General features: G+C 50.4%; 2 protein-coding genes across 4 annotated transcripts; one reads left to right on the forward strand and one right to left on the reverse strand.

Moving 5' to 3' along the window:
• Window positions 1–479: 479 nt before the first annotated feature.
• Window positions 480–14,936, forward strand: SMYD5 (SMYD family member 5). The gene is made up of 13 exons (XM_035272296.3): window positions 480–595; window positions 5,641–5,749; window positions 7,125–7,264; window positions 7,709–7,830; window positions 8,217–8,286; window positions 9,171–9,275; window positions 10,102–10,164; window positions 10,734–10,804; window positions 11,136–11,242; window positions 11,651–11,707; window positions 12,544–12,638; window positions 13,314–13,384; window positions 13,482–14,936. Exons 1-13 carry the CDS (start codon window positions 500–502, stop codon window positions 13,621–13,623), a joined length of 1,248 nt encoding a protein of 415 aa, XP_035128187.1. The 5' UTR covers window positions 480–499; the 3' UTR covers window positions 13,624–14,936.
• Window positions 14,937–15,548: 612 nt separating this feature from the next.
• On the reverse strand, window positions 15,549–20,653 carry PRADC1 (protease associated domain containing 1). 3 transcript variants are annotated; one of them, XM_035272298.3, is made up of 5 exons: window positions 20,516–20,653; window positions 17,657–17,757; window positions 17,022–17,120; window positions 16,342–16,577; window positions 15,549–16,116 (listed from the first exon to the last, which is right to left on the reverse strand). In XM_035272298.3, exons 1-5 carry the CDS (start codon window positions 20,580–20,582, stop codon window positions 15,996–15,998), a joined length of 624 nt encoding a protein of 207 aa, XP_035128189.2. In that variant the 5' UTR covers window positions 20,583–20,653; the 3' UTR covers window positions 15,549–15,995. The 3 variants fall into 3 exon arrangements, with proteins under 3 accessions (XP_035128189.2, XP_002757674.3, XP_035128190.2); XM_002757628.7 differs by having other exon boundaries at window positions 16,342–16,509; window positions 17,011–17,120; XM_035272299.3 differs by lacking the exon at window positions 17,022–17,120.
• Between the last annotated feature and the right edge of the window lie 1,068 nt (window positions 20,654–21,721).

Here is a 21,721-nt window from a genome sequence, read left to right on the forward strand (position 1 = left end):
GTCAGGAGTTCGAGACCACTCTGGCCAACATGGTGAAACCCTGCCTCTACTACAAATACAAAAATTAGCTGGGCTTAGTGTCACACGCCTGTACTCCCAGCTACTCGGGAGGCTAAGGCAGGAGAATCACTTGAACCTGGGAGGCAGAGGGTTGCAGTGAGCCGAGGTCGCGCCACTGCACACCAGTCTGGGAGATAGAGTGAGACTCTGTCTCAAAAAAAAAAAAAAAAAAAAGAAAAATGCATCGGACTCACAGATACATCAAAACTATGTACGCGCTCTGATGCAGAGGTACAGACACAAAAAGGTACCGATGTAAAAACACAAAGGTAGGCCCAGCTACATTCCCATCAACGAACCACGGGACCTAAATTCAGACTCGCTGGAGCGCAAAACCTCGCAGACTCAGGGACATTCACGCCGGGGGCGGGGCCAGAAAGGGGTGGGGCCTCTCAGGTCGAGGCGGGGTTAAGGGTCTTAAGGCGGAGGCGCGCCCAAGATGGCGGCCTCCATGTGCGACGTGTTCTCCTTCTGCGTGGGCGTGGCGGGCCACGCCCGGGTCTCCGTGGAAGTCCGTTTCGTTAGCAGCGCCAAGGTGAGGTCGGGGCGGGTCCTCCTGTAGCCTCAGCCCGGTCCGGCCACAGAGACAGCCCCGCAGGACCCTATTCCTGGAACCTAGAAGCTCCTGTGTCACTCGGACGCTACGGCCCGACCCCTGCTCGCGGCCCGGGGGCTCCCAGTCTGTCTCAGCGCGCAAGCTCATGGCACGGTCACGCGATGGACCGGGGCCTTCGAAGTCTCCATGCGCATTTTCTCCCGGCGGAATCCGGCCAACCCGCCGGAGGCCCCTCTATGGCTGCTTGGGGCGGCGCTAGGGGGCTTTGCTGCTGGGTCCCTGGAACGGTGGGCGGGGACGTAATGGGCAGAGAGAACTGAGGTAAAAAAGAGTCAGTCCTCATGAACTCAATGTGTGCGATTTGGTTGGGGGTATGAGGAGAGAGGCCAGGACCCTTCATGAAGGTCCTTGGAGCCCTAAGCAATTTGGACCAGAGTCCAAAGGCCGTGGGGGCATTTGTAGGGTTTTTAGCAGGAAGGTAACATGATTTTGTCATATTTATTGTCGTGTTCCAAAAGTTCATTGTAGAAAAAAAATAGAAAATGCATGTAAGGAAAGAAAAAAATCACTCATAACTATACTTGTGCAAAGATGTGTACGTTAAAATTACATTTTTAGAAACGGCTTTTTGATGCAGCAGTGAATCTTTCAATATCAAGCTTATTTCTACATGTCAAGTTTTAAGAGCTGAGTAGTAGCCTCTTCCATGGGAGGGCCACAGTTTACTCAACCAACCCCTTTTTTATGGACCCTTTATTGTTGTGTGCCATTTTTTCATCCCCAGGGTCAATAGTTTTAGACCTCATTTTCTGTGCAGACATCTTTTTGTTCTGTCCAGCACCATTTTTTTCCTACATATCTTTGCCTATTGACATGTGCAAAATTGTATTTGTTCTCATTTACGTTTCTTTGGTTACTAGTGAGGTTGAATAATTTATCACATATAGTGGCTGTGTGTATCCTTGGTTCTTGCCTAAGATATCAGCCCTCTAGTTGTCATCTGCTCTCAGCGTTATCATATTGATCCAGTTTCCCATCCCTTTCTGCTCCAGAGGTATCTGGAGCATTCTGCTCCTTCCCTGGTAAATCAGCTTTCCTACATCCTTCATCTCTTTACCTGTTCATATCTCCATTTTCACCCATAGCCTGTAATGCTCCTGGGTGGCCACTGTTTGAAGGTGTCTCATTTCCATCGTTCTTGGTTTGCAGTGATATTCTTCCCCTTTATCTTCATTAGTCCCCAATCTCCCGGTCCCTTTCTTCATTTCTTTGCTCTAACTTTATCACTTCAGCCACTCTCCTTCCATAGTTTTCCTGTTCCAGCCTTCTATCAAGGCCCCAGCTGATCACTTTCTCCTTGCCTACATCTGAATCTGCTGCTGGGGAAAATAACATACCTGCCTGGACTTGGTAATAACATGGATTATCCTGGGCTTTTTGCTTCTCTATTCAAATGAGATTGGTTTGTCATTTTTTTTCTCTGTATTATTTCCCTCAAGTTACCACTTGAGGGTTATACATGTTGTTTTTGGTAAAATAGAAAAGCTTTCCATGTTGTCTGTTATTACATTGTTTAAATAGCATGAGCATTATTTATTCTTTAAAGCTTTGAGAGAATTGGCTCATGAAACCATATAGACCAGTGGCCTCAAGTGGGAGTAGTTTTTGACTACTTTGTATTGCTTCTGTGAATAGGAGTGACTTTTCAAAAATTTAGCAACTATTGGCGAGGCGTGGTGGCTCACACCTGTAATTCCAGCATTTTGGGAGGCCGAGGTGGGTGGATCACCTGAGGTTGGGAGTTTGAGACCAGCCTGACCAACATGGAGAAACCCTGTCTCTACTAAAAATACAAAATTAGCCGGGCGTGGTGGCGAATGCCTGTAATCCCAGCTACTTGGGCAGCTGAGGCAAGAGAATCGCTTGAACCCGGGAGGCAGAGGTTGTGGTGAGCCAAGATCGAGCCATTGCACTCCAGCCTGGGCAACAAGAGCAACTGTCTCAAAAAAAAAAATTTACCAACTATTATGCCAGAGACATGACCAATCAGAACACAAGCCTCACCAGGTCTAGTAGAAGCAGCTGGACTACCATACTGGTATACTAGCCAGATAGCAGCATGGTTTATTGTGGGTTTTTTGTTTTTAATCAAGGTTTTAAAATCACTATGTAGTCTGGCTGGGCGTGGTGGCACATTCCTATAATTCCTGTACTTTCAGAGGCCGAGACAGGCTGATCACTTGAGGTCAGGAATTCGAGACCAGCCTGGCCAATATGGTGAAACCTTGTCTCTACTAAAAATACAAAACTTAAGCCAGGTGCAGTGGCTCACGCCTGTAATTCCCAACACTTTGGGAGGCCAAGGTGGGTGGATCACTTGAGGTCAGGAGTTTGAGACCAGCCTGACCAACAGGGTGAAACCCCATCTCTCCTAAAAATATAAAAATTAGCTGGGCATGGTGGTGCATGGCTGTAATCCCGGCTACCTGAGGCCAAGGCATGAGAATTGTTTGAATCCAGGAGGCAAAGGTTGCAGTAAGCCAAGATTGTGCCACTGCACTCCAGCCTGGGTGACTGACAGAGGAAGACTCCATCTAAAAATATATATGTACACACACACACACACACACACACACACTACATAGTCTTAGAGTTTTGCACCATCTTTTTTTATTTTAGAGATAGGGTCTTGCTATGTTGCCCAGGCGGGTCTCAAACTTCTGGGCTCAAGCGCTCCTTCATCCTCAGATTCCCAAAGTGCCAGATTTACAGGTGTGAGCCACCACACCCAGCCTGCAGAGTTTTTTCTTAAAACTTTTTTTTTACATTGGAAGTATGTATGGTGTGTCTCCTTTCTATTCAGGTTCAGTGCTCTCCAACATTCTTAATATTAAGCATTAGAGCTCTGTTTTTCTTGAAATATGCTCATCTATTTTGGGAATGAGTGATTTCATAAAGGAAAAACTCTGATTCTTTTCTCTTTGTTTTGATTACTAAATATTTTCTGCATTTAGTCTTCCACAGAGAGAGGGAGATCTACGTTTGTCCAATATTGAAATTAGAGATTGTCAGAAATAACATGAGTCCCTGTTCATATTGTCTTGTCCCATAGAGGAAGGCCAAGTTTTCAATTTGCTAGATTGGGATGGGATACAAAGCATGGGGGGAAGGGCTTCCAGGAAGCCCAGCAAGAATGTACCCAGGACTTTGCCTCTTGGTTTTGTTTCGCCTGTCCCATTCTGCTGTGAGATAGAGCTTCCAGAGTTGTTCACAGGGTTGAGATTTGTGGCTCTGAGTTTGAGAGGCAACCCTATCTGGCCTTCTAAAGAGGCAGGGAGCTACCTGGGAGGCAACAGTGACAGGTCACTTTGCTGTGATATCAAGCATTTTTTCCCTCTCCTTTTGTTGTGGCAGTTCAGTGTTGGCAGGGGCACCCATCTTCTTAAATGAGTAATGGGATTATGTGCCCAATAAGGCCAGTGACTGCCTGGGTTCTGAAGCCATCTGCGGAGTCCTTTTGCATATTTGAGAGATGGCGGTTCAGAGGTTGTTTTCTTATCCTTCATCCTTTACATGATGTATATAGTGTTTTAAACCAGTGCTTCTCAAGGCCGGGTGTGGTGGCTCATGCCTGTAATCCCAGCACTTTGGGAGGCCAAGGTGGGCGGATCACGAGGTCAAGAGATCAAGACCATCCTGGCCAACATGGTGAAATCCTGTCTGTACTGAAAAAAAAAAAAAATAGAAAAATTAGCTTGGCATGGGGACTCATGCCTATAGTCCTAGCTACTTGAGAGGCTGAGGCAGGAGAATTGCTTGAACCCGGGGGGCGGAGGTTGCAGTGAACCAAGATCGTGCCTCTGCATTCCAGCCTGGCGCCTGGCAACAGAATGAGACTCTGTCTCAAAAAAAGAAAAAAAAAAACAGTGCTTCTCAAACCAACATGCATGTTAATCACCTAGGCATCTTGTTACAATGCAGATTCTGATTCAGCAGGTCTGGGGTGGGGCCCAAGATTCTGCATTTCTAACAGAGTCCTAGGTCATGCCCATATTGCCAGTCCCTATACTTCTCATTGAGTAGGAAGAAGCTACAGCTCATAAGGTACATTCATTTGTGCTATGTCCTTGCACCCTGGAAACTACCTTGTAGGTGTTATGATAATGCTCACTTTTCAGTGGGAAACAGATGTAAAGTGAAGCAGTTGGCTCAAAGGTTCACAGCAAGTTAACATTAGGACTGGTGCTAGGATTAGCGCATTTCTTTCAGTGCAGCCCTGAGGACTTGTTGAATAGCACTGTGCTAGGTGCTATGGGTATTCAGCTCACCAAGGAAGAGGGCACATTCTTCCCCAAACAAGGCTTCCCTGTCCCTTGGTGTAGGATTTCTCTACAACCCTGTGCAGCAATACCACTGCCAGGATCCTGGAGGGGTATGTGGCTGACTCAGAGATGGCCGCTCTGCTGTTACCAGCTCCTGTACAGGAGGCTCCAGCCTGCCATAAGCCTTGACCCTGCTCTGGCCATACTCAGAAAAATTCTCTGAGTAATCTGATATGGCTGCCATGATGGCTTCCTCCCTGTTCTAGGCCTTCTGCTCTGAATGGGCTGAAAGGGGTGCAACTGAAAACGGGTCAGAGCTGCATTTCCAGAGGAGGCAGTTATGGAGGGTGCTGACCTCTCTCCATGAACTCGCAGAGGCAGAGGCAGAGGCATCTCCTAAGAGTGAGGCTGGATAGCCTCCTGGAGGCTCTTGGAGCTATGTCCTCTGTTCCTTCTGTTTTTTTTTTTTTGAGACAGAGTTTCGCTCTTGTTACCCAGGATTACAGGCACGCACCACCATGCCCAGCTAATTTTTTGTATTTTTAGTAGAGACCGGGTTTCACCATGTCAACCAGGATGGTCCTGATCTCTTGACCTCGTGATCCACCTGCCTTGGCCTCCCAAAGTGCTGGGATTACAGGCTTGAGCCACCGCACCCGGCCTGTTCCTTCTAATGGCCATCCTATTCTGCTACCCTCTTAGGGCAAGGGGCTGTTTGCCACACAGCTGATCCGGAAGGGGGAGACCATCTTCGTAGAACGGCCCCTGGTGGCTGCACAGTTTCTCTGGAATGCACTTTATCACTACCGAGGTGAGTACATCTCTCCTACTTCTCATGGCTGCTGGACCCAGTCGCCTTTGTGCATGAAAGTGAGCTGCATACATAACTACTGGCTGCCGTCTCTGGAATTCTGGGTGTTGGGAGGAAATGATGTGGCAAAAAGGACGGTGCCTGAGAACCATGCCTCTGTCCAGTGTTAGGTGTGTGAGGCTTAGTCCTGTGGTGGGAGGCTCTTCTGATGTGCTCCCTGAGGGAGCACAGCAGGACTCAGGCAAGTATGACTTCATGGTATGACGGACATCATGCTGAAGGCCCAGTGGCAAAGTGGAGTCCTTCACCAAGAGAAGGCCATAAGAAGGCCTTGTTCAGACAAGGCTGAATTAGGGGTCAGCACAAGTAGGATGCCCTTAGCTTTGCTGGCCACATGCTTTTTTCATACTTTTCTTTTTTTGGGGGAGGAAGGGTGGCAGAGTTTCGTTCCTGTCGCCAAGGCCGGAGTGCAATGGTGCAATCTCGGCTCATTGCAACCTCTGCCTCCTGGATTCAAGTGATTCTCCTGCCTTAGCCTTCAGAGTAGCTGGGATTACAGGCACACAAAACCATGGCCGGCTAATTTTTGTATTTTTAGTAGAAATGAGGTTTCATGGCCGGGTGCGGTGGCTCAAGCCTGTAATCCCAGCACTTTGGGAGGCCGAGGCGGGTGGATACCGAGGTCAAGAGGTCGAGACCATCCTGGTCAAAATGGTGAAACTCCGTCTCTACTAAAAATACAAAAAAAAATTAGCTGGGCATAGTGGCGCATGCCGGTAATCCCAGCTACTCAGGAGGCTGAGGCAGGAGAATTGCCCAGCCTCCTGGAGGCAACCCAGGAGGCGGAGGTTGTGGTGAGCCAAGATCGCACCATTGCAATCCAGCCTGGGTAACGAGCGAAACTCCGTCTCAAAAAAAAAAGAAACGGGGTTTCACAACGTTGGCCAGGCTGGTCTCAAACTTCTGACCTCAGGTGATCCACTCGAAAGTGCTGGGATTACAGGCATTAGCCACCGTGCTCAGCCCGCACATTTCTTAAGCTAGAGACACATAATGAAAGGAGGGTCAGTTGGCCCCAGAGTATGGGAAAAGCCCAGTTTGGGGGTGGTGGGGGTGCCCCACAGAGTGAGTCTGATTAAGAAGCAAGGAGAGTTAGACAATAAGGGCCAGGAGGTTCTTGAGAGGGAGGAGGGAATTACCTTTGGATGCACATGAAATTCATTCATTCATTCATGTAGTTATTCATTTACTCACTTCCCAAACTTTTATGGAATACCAGAATGGTGCCTGGCACATAGCAGGTACTCCATAGGGCTGTGAAAGGGGTAGCTGTGGCCTCTGCTCTCAGGACGTCGTGTCCGGTTCTCACCCTCAGCCTGTGACCACTGCCTACGGGCACTGGAGAAAGCAGAGGAGAATGCCCAGAGGCTGACCGGGAAACCAGGCCAGGTTCTGCCTCACCCAGAGCTGTGCAACGTGCGCAAGGACCTCCACCAGAACTGTCCCCACTGCCAGGTGAGTATTCCTGGGGAGTGTACCTAGAAGAGGTTGGTGAGGGAGGCCTTAGCTGGAGGCCTCAGTGGGGAGACAGGAGCAACAACAGACCTGGTCATGGCCTTGAAAACTACAATGTAGGATAAGATATTGAAAAGGCTTGGTTGTTGTTCCAGTTCCATCGTCCCTGCCACAGTTACATTGTCTGGAAAATGGGCTTGGTAGGAGCTTACCTTCTTCCTCGGGACCTGGCAGGGGCTCTCCCCTCTACCTGAAAAGTTCTCTTCCCTTTCTGTGGTTTTGCAAGCCTAGGTGTGCCTTTTACATGCTCCCAGAGGACTCTGTGGTTTCTGTTCTCATAATGTATCTGAGCTACTATTCAGGGACTACTCGTGGAAGGAATGCAGTTAGAGAAGGTGATCCTAGGGCCAGATCCTAGGTCCTGACCTTTGTCCCACTTAATAGGTGATGTACTGCAGTGCAGAATGTCGGCTGGCAGCCACTGAGCAATACCACCAGGTCCTGTGCCCAGGCCCCTCCCAGGATGACCCCTTGCATCCTCTCAATAAGCTGCAGGAGGCATGGAGGTAGGTCTCTTTTCCTGTCTTCTTTCCTTTATCCTTGCCTCCCTGGTTGCCTGCTTGGGCTCATCAGATGTTGTCATCTTTCTTAAGTTACAATTCCCTGGATTTTTCCACCATTCTTAGGGTTAAACAAAAGTCATATCACCTTATCCCCTGCCTTTAATATGGGCTGTAGGTCCTGAGGACACCAGGACTGACATTTAACACTCTCCCAGAAAGAGCCCCATTAAGCCAATTGGAATGCAAAGTCTTGCCTAAGTCCTTGCCTATGACTTTCTCTTTGTAATTGATGCAATTGGTAGAAAGCTTTCCCTGTACCAGTCAGACTGGGGTTCCCTGAGCTCAGTTACTAGGGAGAGAATTTCTAGACCAGGAATTTCTTTCTCCAGGAGTGTTCACTACCCACCTGAGACTGCAAGCATCATGCTGATGGCCAGGATGGTGGCCACAGTGAAGCAGGTGAGCCCACCCAGCTCTCTCAGGAAAGCTGACTTTGACGCCATTCAACCCTTGGTCTCAGTCGTTTCCTCACCTGAAGGCCCTAGCTTGGATGCAAAGTTCTTTCTGGCCTTCCAAAGAAGAGCTCCTTGCTATGTAAAACTTTATGAATGTGCTAAACAAATCAGACATGGGCAATGGGGGGCTCATTTTGCTTGTAGCCTTTTTTTTTTTTTTGAGACAGAGTTTCGCTCTTGTTACCCAGGCTGGAGTGCAATGGCGCGATCTCGGCTCACCGCAACCTCCACCTCCTGGGTTCAGGCAATTCTCCTGCCTCAGCCTCCTGAGTAGCTGGGATTACAGGCACGCGCCACCATGTCCAGCTAATTTTTTGTATTTTTAGTAGAGACGGGGTTTCACCATGTTGACCAGGATGGTCTCCATCCCTTGACCTCGGGATCCACCCGCCTCAGCCTCCCAAGTGCTGGGATTACAGGCTTGAGCCACCGTGCCCGGCCCTTTTTTTTTTTTTTTTTTTAAATTTAAAGACCAGTGTGATAGTATGCCTGTAGTTTCTAATCTAGGAAAAGATGCCTTGTGCAGTAGCAATTCATGCATTTGATTTATAAGCACCACTTTTTCAGGATTATGTCTTATATAAGGTGAGAGAAACTCCTCTAACCCCCCTTTTATTAATATTGTTTCTCAGCCTCTTTCTCCTGTTTTCCAAGTGTTGAATTGGCTAGCTCGGCTCCAGCTGGGGAGATGGCTGGGGGTGGGCAGCATGGGGAGGAAACCTCAGGCAGAGGAAGGGCCCCTAGAAGCTCCTGTGTGGTGGTATTTCCTGAGTGGGTGGGAGAAGAAGGTGGATGTGTGTGACCCTTAAGTATGTTTGTTCACTGCAGGCTAAGGACAAGGACCGTTGGATCAGGCTCTTCTCGCAGTTCTGTAACAAAACGGCCAATGAAGAGGAGGAAATTGTCCATAAACTTCTGGGGGACAAATTCAAGGTTATTCTTGTCCCATGGCCTATCTCCTTTCCTCCCTAAATATCCTAGGATGTCTCTGGCTATCTGTGAGGAGTGCCACATTTGATCACTTCTCAGCTACAGGAAGGAGTTAGAACCTGGGCCCAGAAATCAATTCACAGGACTTACATTCCTGCCACTGTTTACTTCCTAACCTTATGTGAACCTACAGTTGGGAAGTGGGGTGATAACAGAGGAAGGGCACATTAGATGCCCTGCCCTGAAAGTGCTCTCTATACTGGTGTTAGAAGGCAGGACTCATCATAGGATAGTAGTGGGCAAATCAGATAGAATGGAGATTGGAGGGTTGCAGGGCCACAGAGTCAGAGAGCAACGTGGAACTGCCCACGTCCTGAGTGCCCATTCCCAATCAAAGAGTATGGGTCCTCACTGAGGACAGCGAACTTCCCTGCAGGAGCTGCCTGAGGGTGGAGGCAGGTATGTGAAAGGTTTGCATCTGGGGTGGGCCCTAATGCACTGAACTTACAGGATAGGAGTGGGAGAACCCAGCTGGTCTGGAGGCCAGGTCAAGGGAGATTTGACAGTGGTGATCAGGATGCCTCAGCCTTGCTGGTAGAAGTGCTGGAAAATGGGGAGAAATTTCAGGTTCGCCACCTCAGGTTGGAATAGGCCGGCAGACTGCCATAGCTCTTTGGAGGTTGACTCTGTGGCTTCTCTTGCCCCTATGGAAAGCTGCATCTACAGAGCTGGCCCTTTTTCCTTCCCTCCCTTGATCGTCTGGGCCCTGCCTAGGTGATAATGGGCCATCCCCAGGGATACAGGTGTCTCCCTGCTTCCTCTAAACCAGGGCCAACTAGAACTTCTGCGGAGACTCTTCACAGAGGCCCTCTATGAGGAAGAAGTCAGCCAGGTGAGTGAGGAGAGGGTGGGACCAGTGGCTTCCTTGTTACTCCAGTTCTCCAGGAGCAACCAGGTCAGCATTTCCTACTGGGACAGCTGAGCCAAAGCCAACTTGGTCTTCTGGAGTTGGGGTGAGCCTGACTCACAGAAGGCTTCCTGAACAGAGACAAATTGGAGAGCCTGACTCACAGGAGGCTTCCCAGAGTTGAATTGGAAGAAAAGCAAGTGGCTAGTCGGGCGCGGTGGCTCAAGCCTGTAATCCCAGCACTTTGGGAGGCCGAGGCAGGTGGATCACAAGGTCAAGAGATTGAGACCATCTTGGTCAACATGGTGAAACCCTGTCTCTACTAAAAATACAAAAAATTAGCTGGGCATGGTGACGTGTGCCTGTAATCCCAGCTACTCAGGAGGTTGAGGCAGGAGAATTGCCTGAACCCAGGAGGCAGAGGTTGCAGTGAGCCGAGATCACGCCATTGCACTCCAGCCTGGGTAACAAGAGCGAAACTCTGTCTCAAAAAAAAAGAAAAGAAAAGCAAGTGGCTATAACATAAGCACCCATCTCTTTTTTTCCCCCCACAGTGGTTCACTCCAGATGGATTCCGGTCCCTCTTTGCTCTTGTTGGGACCAATGGCCAAGGAATTGGGACCAGGTTAGAATGTTCCAGAGCAACTGAACTTCCTCTCAGGGGTGGGAAATGGATTGAGGAAGGTAGCCACAGTTGCTTTCAAGGCTGGGATGGGGTAGGGTGGGACTCTGGGCAGAGTACTGAACTGGACACAGTGGTGGGAGTCACAAAGAATGAGTCATTGGTATCTGTTTTAGGGAGCCTCTGTCTATTGGGAAAGATGGGTCCCCACCCTGGAGAATGAAATGGGGTAGGGGTGGGAGATACTTCTTCCTGGGCTTAACTTATGTGGAGGTAGAGAGCCCTGTGACCTGGGCTTCCACCTCCCCAACCATGAGCTGACTGGGACCTCCAGCTCCCTGAGCCAGTGGGTCCATGCCTGTGACGCCCTGGAGCTGAAGCCTCAGGACCGTGAGCAACTGGACGCCTTCATTGACCAGCTGTACAAGGACATCGAGGCAGGTTGGTGAGATAGGGCCTTGGCCTTACCCAACCCTGGAGACCCCTCAGTCAGATGGTGGATACACAGTTTTTCCCCAGGGTGCTCTGAATTAATGGTGGGGGAAGGTAATACCTTTGTGCCTATGGGGAGATTCAGATCTGTCCACAGGGCACACAGGTGAGAAATGGCCCCGAGATTTATCCAGAGGCTTGATGCTGGGAGGGGGAGTGCTGGACAAATAGCGTGTCTTGTAGACAGAAAAGTAAGGCTTGTGTCTCAGAGGCAAGTTTAGGTAAAATGGTAGGGCCTGGTGCATTAGTGTGGTGGGGTGGCAGGACAGTGGAGTCAGTGCCTGTCCTTGTAAGCCTTGTTTCCTTTTCCTGCCTGTAAAATGGGTGGAATAATGTCTGTATGTTACTGTCTTACAGCAACTGGAGAGTTTCTTAACTGTGAAGGATCTGGTCTCTTTGTGCTTCAGAGCTGCTGTGAGTCATGGTCCCAGGTGTTTCTGCCTTTACCAGGTGGCCCTTTCTAGGCTGCTAGGGTTGAGTCTGGGAGCCCCATTAGGTCTGAGCTCCCACAGAATTCCCCTGGGCCTTTTTGTCCTATCATTATTTCATTTATTCATCCAACTGTTTGTGCTATAATATATGCTTATATATAAAACCTTATGAAAGGCCAGGCCCTGTACTAAGGCAGGCATAGAGCTCTGATTCTTATAAAGGGAAGCATGGGCTTTATACCAGCACTGCCCTGTGAGATTTGGGCGTACTGGGAGACCCTTCAGTTCCTGGGAAGAGGGAGCCCAGGCTAGAGGGCAAGTCATATCAACACCTGATGAGGAGGGGCAGAGCCAGCTGAGACAACTGCCTTTTCCAGACCTCAGCCTCTCACCCCTTAGTTTCCTCACTGTGAACTCCTCCTCCCAGGCTTTAGAGCTACTCTACCCTCCCAAACTGGATTCTCAGAGGGTCCGTGTCAGCTGTTACTAGATGTCCAGTAGCAGGCAGAACTGAGTTAAATGGTCTGGTGGGTGTCCCTTCAGAGCCCTATCCCTCAGGTTGTGAGGCAGTGGGAACGTGACTGAGAATGAAGTTGGCCAGTCACAGCGGGTTGGAGTGGGAGTGCTGTGGAGTTCATTCGGCGTGTGCTTTTTGGTCTTTAGGAAAGAACACTGGATGCAGAGTCAGGAAACTTGGGTTCCAAAACCTGCTCAGCCTTGGCAGGGACAAAAGAGCAAGAAAGAACCCAGTGCTCTGCAGGGTTGAGGCTATGATGTTTTTTAGTAAATAATCCTCATTACCTGCCTCTTGTGATCCAGGCAATCACAGTTGTGTGCCCAATGCAGAGACCTCCTTTCCAGAAAACAACTTCCTTTTACATGTCACCGCTCTGGAGGATATTAAGCCAGGAGAGGTGAGGGGAGCCAGGGGCCGTGGGGATGGGTGGGCAGTGGGCCTTGGAAGTTCTGTTTAGGGATCGGGAGCAGCAGTGGCTAGAGCACCTTGAAGTTCAGGCTGTTGAGTGAAATCCGCACATACTCTAGGATCTGAGTCTTTCAGCTTATGGTTATGTTCTAACCCTTCCTCACTTTTTCAAAATATGACTCCAGAAACTCTCAAGACAGTGTTTGAGGGACACCTGTGTGCTCAGATTCTTGTCCCCAGCTATCTTTTGGTCAAATGCAGATCTGCAGTTTCTAAGAAAGCAGGAGATAGCTCCTTGTGGGTTTAGGGTCTTGTCTATTAGCACAGGCACAGTGCCTGGTTGAATCTTCTTACAGGGCAAGTAGCGTCTTACCAACACCTCTGATCTCAGCACAGACCTTGGCCATTGACTGACTTTCACGGTGGCCTGAGGCTAATCACAGTCTCCTCTGTCTCAGACACAGGCTGCTGGAGCCCTACAGTGGCCTGCCTACTGAAGGCACTGGGAACTGGATGAGGGCAGCCTACTACTCCTTCACTGAAGGGCAGCACAAGCATTGCTCCTAGAGATGGGGCAGTGGTTGGAGATAGGGTAGGATTTGGGGAGGCCCTTATGCCATTTAAAAGATGACAGACCATCGGACTGCACCTCTCTGCCCTACAGGAAATTTGTATCAGCTACTTGGACTGCTGTCAACGGGAGCGCAGCCGCCACAGCCGCCACAAGATCCTCAGGTGCCAGCTGGGGACATGATTGGGCAGCTGGGCTCTGGGGTCCTCTATCCCGGTAGTTGCCTGACTTTTCCATCTCACCATTCCCTCACCGCTGCAGGGAGAACTATCTGTTTGTCTGTTCCTGTCCCAAATGCCTAGCAGAGGCTGATGAACCCAATGTGACCTCAGAAGAGGAAGAGGAAGAGGAGGAAGGAGAGCCGGAAGATGCAGAGCTGGGGGATGAGATGACTGATGTGTGATGTTGTCCTGCCTGGAAAGGGCCCTGCCCTAGACCCTGCTGGAAAAGGGGGCTCTTCCCCCAGAGAAGGGGCTCAGAGGGAACTCCCCACTCCCATTGCCTGCTTTCCCCTCATTCCAGCCCTCTCTGCCAGCGGGTAGGACAAAGGCTGGACTCCCAGCCCCCAACCCCCACCAGACCTCATGCCCTGGACACTGCTGCTGAGTTGGCTTAGACTCTGCACTGTCACTGAGCCTTTCACAACTGGCTTCCCTGTGAGGTTCCTCCTCCACTCTAGGGTATGAGGGGCTGGAATCAGGGCCAGGGCCTAACAGTGTTTCTTCCCCGTGGCCCCATGGCTCATACTTACCCATTCACCTGAGGCTTTTCTCCTCTCAACTTGCTGTTGATTTCTTTTGAGGGGGTAAATCTGAGAACAGACTGAGTTCATTGAAGCAGAGAGGGGAGGTGGTGAGGCGCCCTCACCTCCCTCATCTCCCCACTGCCACAGCTATGGCTGGTAAGGCAACTGCTTGACCGCTGGCTCAGCGGGGAGAGGCAGGCAGGAGGATCTGGGCCTCCTGAGCCCCTTCTCTGAGGCTGTCTGCTGGGAATGCTCGATCAGGGGGAATATTCCCCCACACACATACCCTCATTTGGACATCTGGGGAAGTGGAGATTAACCTCTTCCCCAGACTCCAGAATCTTTGTACCTCGTGCCTTGCCTCTCAGGCCCTGGCACAGTGGCTGGCCCTATGGAGTATGGAAAAGGCCTCTGCCTTCCTCAGGAGGGACACGTGGGGAATCATCACTCTCACAGCTTCTTCCCAGTGTGCACTGAGCGGCATGGCTGAAACCTGGGGCTTAACAGGCCTGTGCTCCTTAAATTAGGATGTTCTGGAATTCCTGGGGCCAGTTAAAATGGATCAGTGAGGGGCTCTCCTGGCCTCAATCTCCATCTTTAGGATCTCCACAGAGGAACACCTAAGTCTTCCAGAAACCTTGAGGAGCTGGGCTAGATACTTGGAGAGTAGCTCTGTCTTATCCCCTCCTACCCCCAGATCAGCACCACCCCTCTCACTCTTGGGTTGGATGCTAATGGGAATTACAAACCATCACTCCCAATGCCTCCCTTTCCTGGAGGAGCCTGCCACATCCCCCTGCTGAGGGATCCCAGAGAGGGCAGGTGCCCACTCCACAGGCCCTTCCCTGGGCCATGGAGCCAGGTGGAACCTGCCTGTCTCCTTACCCACTGGGTTCTTATTCCTTCACAACAGCCAGCACTCCTCTTCCACCGCCCCCTGCCCACTGTTCTCAATAAAATGTGAGTGGTAATAGGCCTCTGCAGGAATCGTTTGTGGCGAATGGCTGGGCAGGCTTCCCTGGGCATGCAGCAGTCACAGGTGGGTGCAAAGGGGTACTGATTAGACCAGGCACTGGTAGCAGATGGGAGCTCCAGGCTCACCAGCTTGGGCTCACCTCTGTCCTTATTTACACTTTGCTATGCATATGTTCTAATGCCTAAGAGCAAGGGTCTCCTGAGGTCCAGTTTGGCTTTTTTTTTTTGGGACACAGTCTCACTTTGTCACCCAGGCTGGTGTGCAGTGGTGCAATCATAGTCACTACAGCCTTGAACTCCTGAGCCCAAGCGATCCTCCCCCCTCAGCCTCCTGAGTAGCTGGGACTATAGGCTTGCCACCACACTCGGCTAATTTTTAATTTTTTTTGTTGAGATAGGGTCTTGCTATGTTGCTGCTGAGGCTGGTCTTGAACTCTTAGCCTCAAATGATCCTCTCACCTTGGCCTCCCAAAGTGCTGGGATTACAGGCATGGGCCACCGTGCCTGGCCCTGAGGTCCTGTTTCCTTTCCTCAGAACGATTGTATGGGACCAGATGAGTGATTCAAAGGTCCTGCCCACCCCTCTGTGCTCTTACTCTAGGACAGAGTTGCAACCCTGATGAGCTTTATTGCTAAAAAGTCAGTGAGGGTTTATTGAGTCCCCAAACACCAGCTCTTTAATCCACTCCAACAACTGCTGTGAAGGTCACTGTGCTGAGACCCTGGGTATGGGAGGCTGGAGCCAGGTGAGATGTGACAGGTTACAGATGGCTCTCAGGCCACCTACCTTCAGCTCCTTTTGTTTCAGACTCTAGCCAGAAGCCCTGGGGCCTGTCTCTTGCCTCCTCTTGAAGCATGAGACACCCTTGGGGGCCCTGGGGAAGGGAAGGCCAGTGGTATGGCTCCCCTCTTTCAGCCTAGCAATTCCTAAATCCTTTTCCTCCACCTGGCTCCACTTGTCCCCGGATGCTATCCCCAAATTTCAAATAGCAAAATTCCTGGGTTTCCCTTCCCAGCTCAGAGTCACTTATGGCTGGAATGTGGGACAAACTCTTCTACCAGAAGGTCCAGGGCGGTTGCAGCAGCTCAAAGGTGGGGATGCTGGTGACATTGACTGGGATGGAAATGATGGCCCATGGCAGCCCATGCTGTTCCAGGGAGCGGCGGATCATGTAGCTGGGAGGGCATGAAGAGAGGTGGTGATGGTCACTTTCTTGGTACCCCACCATGCCCCACTGTCCCCACCAATCTGGGAGTTCCAAAGCCCAAGAACTTTTTTTTGCCCTCTAACTGAAGCACCCCAAGTTGAGGCCTGCAAGAAGGGACTGGCAATTACCCCTGACCTCCCCAAGTCATGGCACCCAGCTGGTGCTGATAAAGCCAGAGGCAAGGAGCCCTCACCCATCTCGGCCGAGCAGGAAGAGGGCGGGGATGTCAGCTGTGCGCTGGGTACTGTCCTGGATCATCTCCACGTAGAAGCTGTCATTGTCAACCGCGTTGTCAGAGATGATCACTGCCCGCCCGCCGTGCTCCTGGACCACTCGAGTCTTGGAGAGGAAGGAGCAGCCCCTGGAAGAGGTGGTGATGAGACCAAAGGAAAGGCAGGTCCTAGCTCCCAGTTGCCCCCGATCATCACCCTAGGAGTATAGAAGACAGACTATGAAGAATTTGTTTTAAAGGCTCAAGTAAATAGCTAAAAGCATGGATAATTTAAATACATTTCTTTTTCTTTTTTTTTTATTTTGAGACAGGGTTTTGCTCTGTTGCTCATCCTGGAGTGCAGTGATGTAATCTCAGCTCACTGCAGCCTCAATGTGGGCTCAAGTAATCCTCATACCTTAGCTTCCTGAGAATCTGGGACCACAGGCATGTGCCACCATGCCCAGCTAAGTTTTGTATTTTTTGTACAGACAGGGTTTTGCCATGTTGCCCAGGCTAGACATTTCTAAAAGACCTTTAAAAAGATGAAAATTTCAAAAACAGATGTTTCAAAGCACTACCACCAATAATGATCTCAGAATCTGCCCTGTGCCTGCCCACCCCTCATGTCTGTGCCTGCCCACTCCTTACCCCCTCTCTACCAGAGCGATCTGGTCCTGGATGAAGAAACCATTGCTGAGTTCCCCACAGGCCTCTGGAGGTTCAGCGGGGACAAGGTGAATCTGCTCATACCTTGTGTGCTGAAAAATATTTAACATTTGGAGAGGTGAGAGTGTAATGAGCCACACCTGTTTTAGGACTGGGCTGACAATCCCATCTTACTGGCACCTTATAAAGTGTGAAGGAAACGTGGGAGTGGTTTCTGTGTTGCCAGACAGCTAAACATTTTTACTTAATTCTCACAAAGGCCTATCTGATTGTCCTACCCCACCCTTCCATGAGATAGGCAGGGGGGTTGGTTGTAGATACAGAGAGGGGAAGTGACTTGCCTTAAGTCACACCTTAAGAGGTAGAGCTGGCAGAGGAAGCTGGTGCTCTTGGCTTTTCATTTAACGTGCCCTAAAAAGACAGCTTGTCCCTCCATGGTGCCCAGGTGTATATTGTACACAGCGGAGTAGCTGGAAGAACTTCCTTTCTGCACTATGGCTCACAGAGGGCAGAGCTGATTTTGTGCCCTTCCCTGTCCCAGCACTCAGGTGGGATGAGAGGGTCACTGCAGCTCAGTGAGGGGAGGGGGAGGTTGAGGATCAGAGATCAGGGGTCTCCCTTAACTTACAAAGATACCACCAAAGTCCTTGGCTGGTGTGGCTGTGAAGATGTATCGAATGTCCCCAGGACTCAGCACTTGAAAGTACAAATAATCATGGATACGGAAGCCTGAAGGGTAAAGAGTACAGGTAAGAAGTCTCCCAGAAAAAGGTTGGTTCAGGTTCAGATCACAGACCCTGTGTCTTCAGCTGAGCTGGCTATAGTGTGGGCTCAGGGTCCTGGCTTCAGCCAAATGGGTTCCCTAGTGGCGGGGTGGAGGGATAGATGGCCTCTGCCCTGGGGAGGATAGAGTTGATACAGATTAGTAACCCCAGAGGTTTATATCAGCTGCTGCTGCTTACACAGTGAGTCAGGAAAACTGAGTGCTCCAGGGTTAATTTATTTTTGCTCTGAAGACCTGGGAGTTTCAGGGTAGAGATGTACTAGCCTGGGTACAAAACAATTCTCACTAAAATTTAAAAGTTGACTTTCTGGTTCCACTGCCATCCCCTTAGTCCATATCATCTCTTGTCCTGACAGCTCAGCTTTTTTTTTTTTTTTTTAAAGAGATGGGGTTTCACTATGTTGGCCAGGATGGTCTTGATCTCTTGACCTGGTGATCCGCCCATCTCAGCCTCCCAAAGTGCTGGGATTACAGGCGTGAGCCACCTGGCAGACAGCTCAGCTTCTTACCTGGCCTCTCTGCCTCCATTCTTGTTCCCTAAGGTTCATTCCCCAAACAACAATCAGAAATCAAAAACATCTTAGCAATTATGAGCATATCACCATGCTCAGGGTTTCAATACCTTTCAAAAACTGCCCTTTGCATTTAAAATTTAAACGTTTTTTAAACTGTGGCCAACAAGACCCTGTCTGCTCTGGCCCCTGGCCACTCTTCCAACCTCATCTCCTCCATCCTATGTTGAAGCTACGCTGGCCTTTGAGTTTCTTCACTTCTCTCAGTCTTTCTGCAAGTTGTCCCCTGAGCCTGGAAGGCCCCCTACTCCCACCCCAACCTATTTCCACCCTTTTAGCTGACTCGTTCCTAGTCATTCTTCAGGTCATAGCTTAAATGTCACTTCTTCAGAGAAAGCTTCTGCCTCATGATCGCCCTCCCATATCCATTCAAATGTACTTTTTAAGAAATGAAGACTTTCAACATCATTTGTAATTATACAGCCTTCATAATTTTTCCTTTTTTTTTTTTTTTGAGACAGTGTCTCATTTTATCACCCAGGCTGGAGTGCAGTGGTGTGATCTTGCCTCACTGCAACTTCTGTCTCCCAGGCTGAAGAGATTCTCATGCCTCAGACTCCTGAGTAGCTGATACTACAGATGTGTGCCACCATGCCCAGCTAATTTTTTGTATTTTTTGTTTTTTGAGACAGAGTCTTGGTCTGTTGCCAGATGCCAGGCTGGAGTGCAGTAGTGAGATTTTGGCTCACTGCAACCTCTGCCTCCCGGGTTCAAGCAATTCTTCTGCCTCAGCCTCCTGACGTAGCTGGGACTACAGGCGCACACTACCACGCCCAGCTAATTTTTGTATTTTAGTAGGGAAGGGGTTTCACCATGTTGGCCAGGATGATCTCGATCTCTTGACCTCGTGATCTGCCCACCTCAGCCTCCCAAAGTGCTGGGATTACAGGCTTGAGCCACTGTGCCCAGCCAATTTTTTGTATTTTTTAGTAGAGACGGGATTTCGCCATATTACCCAGGCTGATTTTTTTTTTTCCATTTTTTAAATAGGAATGGGGTCTTGCTTTGTTGCCAGGGCTCAAGTGATCCTCCCACCTTGGCCTGGGATTACAGGCCTGAGCCACTGCACCTGCCCTGGATTCATCATTTTAAAATATCTGTCTCTTCTACTTTGTAACTTCATTTAATGCAGAATCCCCAGTGCCTGGCACAGTGGCAACAATATAGGGGTAGCCCTATATTCATTTTGCTGAATGAATAAATGAACAACAACTATATCCAATTCCATAGCACTGAAGAGAATTTCCAGACAACTAGATTTTTCTGGGTCATGGGAACTTCTTCTCAGCACCAAAGTTTAAAGTTGTAGCCGGACTTGAGTCCCTGGTTTCCTTAGCCCAGAGAGACTGCGGAATGTTGAAGGATGAAAACTGCCACAAGTCCATTGGTCAACAGACAAACTACCAAGTCACTACTGTGTATAAAGCCTGGGATTGATTATGGCTTTAGCTGTCCTTGTTTACTGCCCAAATCACAGGCATCAGGTAGAGCTCCCCTGGCTTGGCACTGAGCTATACAGTCCTGGGAGTGGGGACTCCCCATCAGATAAAAATGCACCCCCAGAAAGCCTTCCTGGACTAGTGTCAAACTCACTCTCTCCTCCCCCAACCCTTGCTTGCCTTTGCATGTGCCAATCTGTGTAAGCTGTGGGTATACATATGTGCTTAAGTGTATGCGTAGATGTATACATTTATATGCTTGTGTAGGTGTAAACGGGTTATATGTAGGTGTAAACCGGTTGTGTGTGTGTGCCCACGTGTAGGAATGTAAGGTCCTGTACGTGTGAATGCTCACATATATATCTCCAGCCTATAGTATCTTTCTTTAGCTGTCGCTCCGTATCGCACCCTAAGTCATCTGGGTCGGCGCTAGTGGGCGGGGGGGGGGGGTAGGGGAGGGGGGTGAGTGGGGAGACCTGCTTTGTCGTGGGAAGCTGAGGACTCAGAGCTTCAACCTCAGGCTGCGCCCACGTTATGTCCCTGGACCACCACCCACTTACTCCGGCCGCCCGTTCCCAGACCTGCCCTGCTCTGAACTCTCAGGGTCCCCAAGGTGACCCGCGGCCCCCAGCCCGACACGCGCGCAAGCTGAACGGGCAGCCCAGCCTGCAGCCCCACCCGCTGCTGCTCACCATGGGCCACGACGCATGCGGGGAGCCAGAGCACGAGACAACACCAGCCAGCGGCGCCTGGGACCATCTCCAGGGTCCGTTCCCGCGCCGCGTCTCCTCCCGCCGCCCTGCCTCCCGTCGCTCGACGGACTTTAGCCTGACAGCTGCTCCGGTCTCCCGCCCACATATCCGCTCTCGCTGTTGGTTGGACAACGGGAACGAGGCTCACGGCTAATTGGCTCTGACGCCTGCTCGTGTAGCCAGACTTTCCGCCTCTGCGCCTTAGCCTACTTTCTATTGGTCGAGAGAAGTGGAGCCGGGGACTGATTGGCTTAAACTCTTAACAGCTACAGCCGACCCTTGCCTCAGCCCCGCCCCAGCATTTCTCAGTTTGGATTCGACTCTCCAGGTCCTCGCTGGCGGTGGGCGGGCCAGGGTGACCGGCACTAGAGGTGTGCCCGCAGCCGGACTCGTTTCAACTGTCGATAGTCGTGGCCGTTAGCGCTTGCGGTCTCGGTCCTGCCCACTCCAAGGCCGTCTTGCTTAACGATTAGCCTTCTCCCAGCTGCGCTTCCCTCCTCCCCAAGCCTTCACAGGAAGGCATCATTTTGCGCCAGGGGGTCCTCCGCCCAGTGCCACCAACGCTTGCGTGCTCACCGTGGATAGGCGCTGGGGCCGCGGCCTGGCTTACGCTATCCACGAGGAGTCTCTGGCCAGTGCAAAGCCAGAAAACGGGCGTTGGGGCCAGCTTCCCACGCTCGCCCTGTTGCCACTGACTGTGAAATTGTGACACTGGACAGCTTGACCTCTCAGCCTCTGTTCTCGCATGAGTAAAATGGCCTTAATAATAGGACCAACGCAATCGGGGTGTTTGGATTAAATGAGATCGCTCACTTAAAAAGTGCTTTGGCACCAGCTTGTCCCACACTTGGCTTTCGATTCACTTTTGCCTTTATTGCATTCCTTGGTCTGGCGTCCGTGTTTGGAAGAGGGTGGAATTAAGGTTAGTAGGTGATGCGAGACGAACAAAGGCCCTCTGTCCTCAAAAACAAAAACACGACTGAAATGCGGCTACCCCTCTTTAATGAACACATCTCACTACAGCGCCCCCGAAGCCCGGCCTCAGGCCCTTCTAGCTGCACCGACTCGGTGGTAGCAAACCATAGAGTGGCGGAAGTGGTCCGTTCTTTTCCTCTCCCGGCCCAAGCTTCTGGGTATTTCTATTGC

Source organism: Callithrix jacchus, chromosome 14 (genome assembly GCF_049354715.1).
Source record: "Callithrix jacchus isolate 240 chromosome 14, calJac240_pri, whole genome shotgun sequence".
Taxonomy (NCBI): Eukaryota; Metazoa; Chordata; class Mammalia; order Primates; family Cebidae; genus Callithrix; species Callithrix jacchus.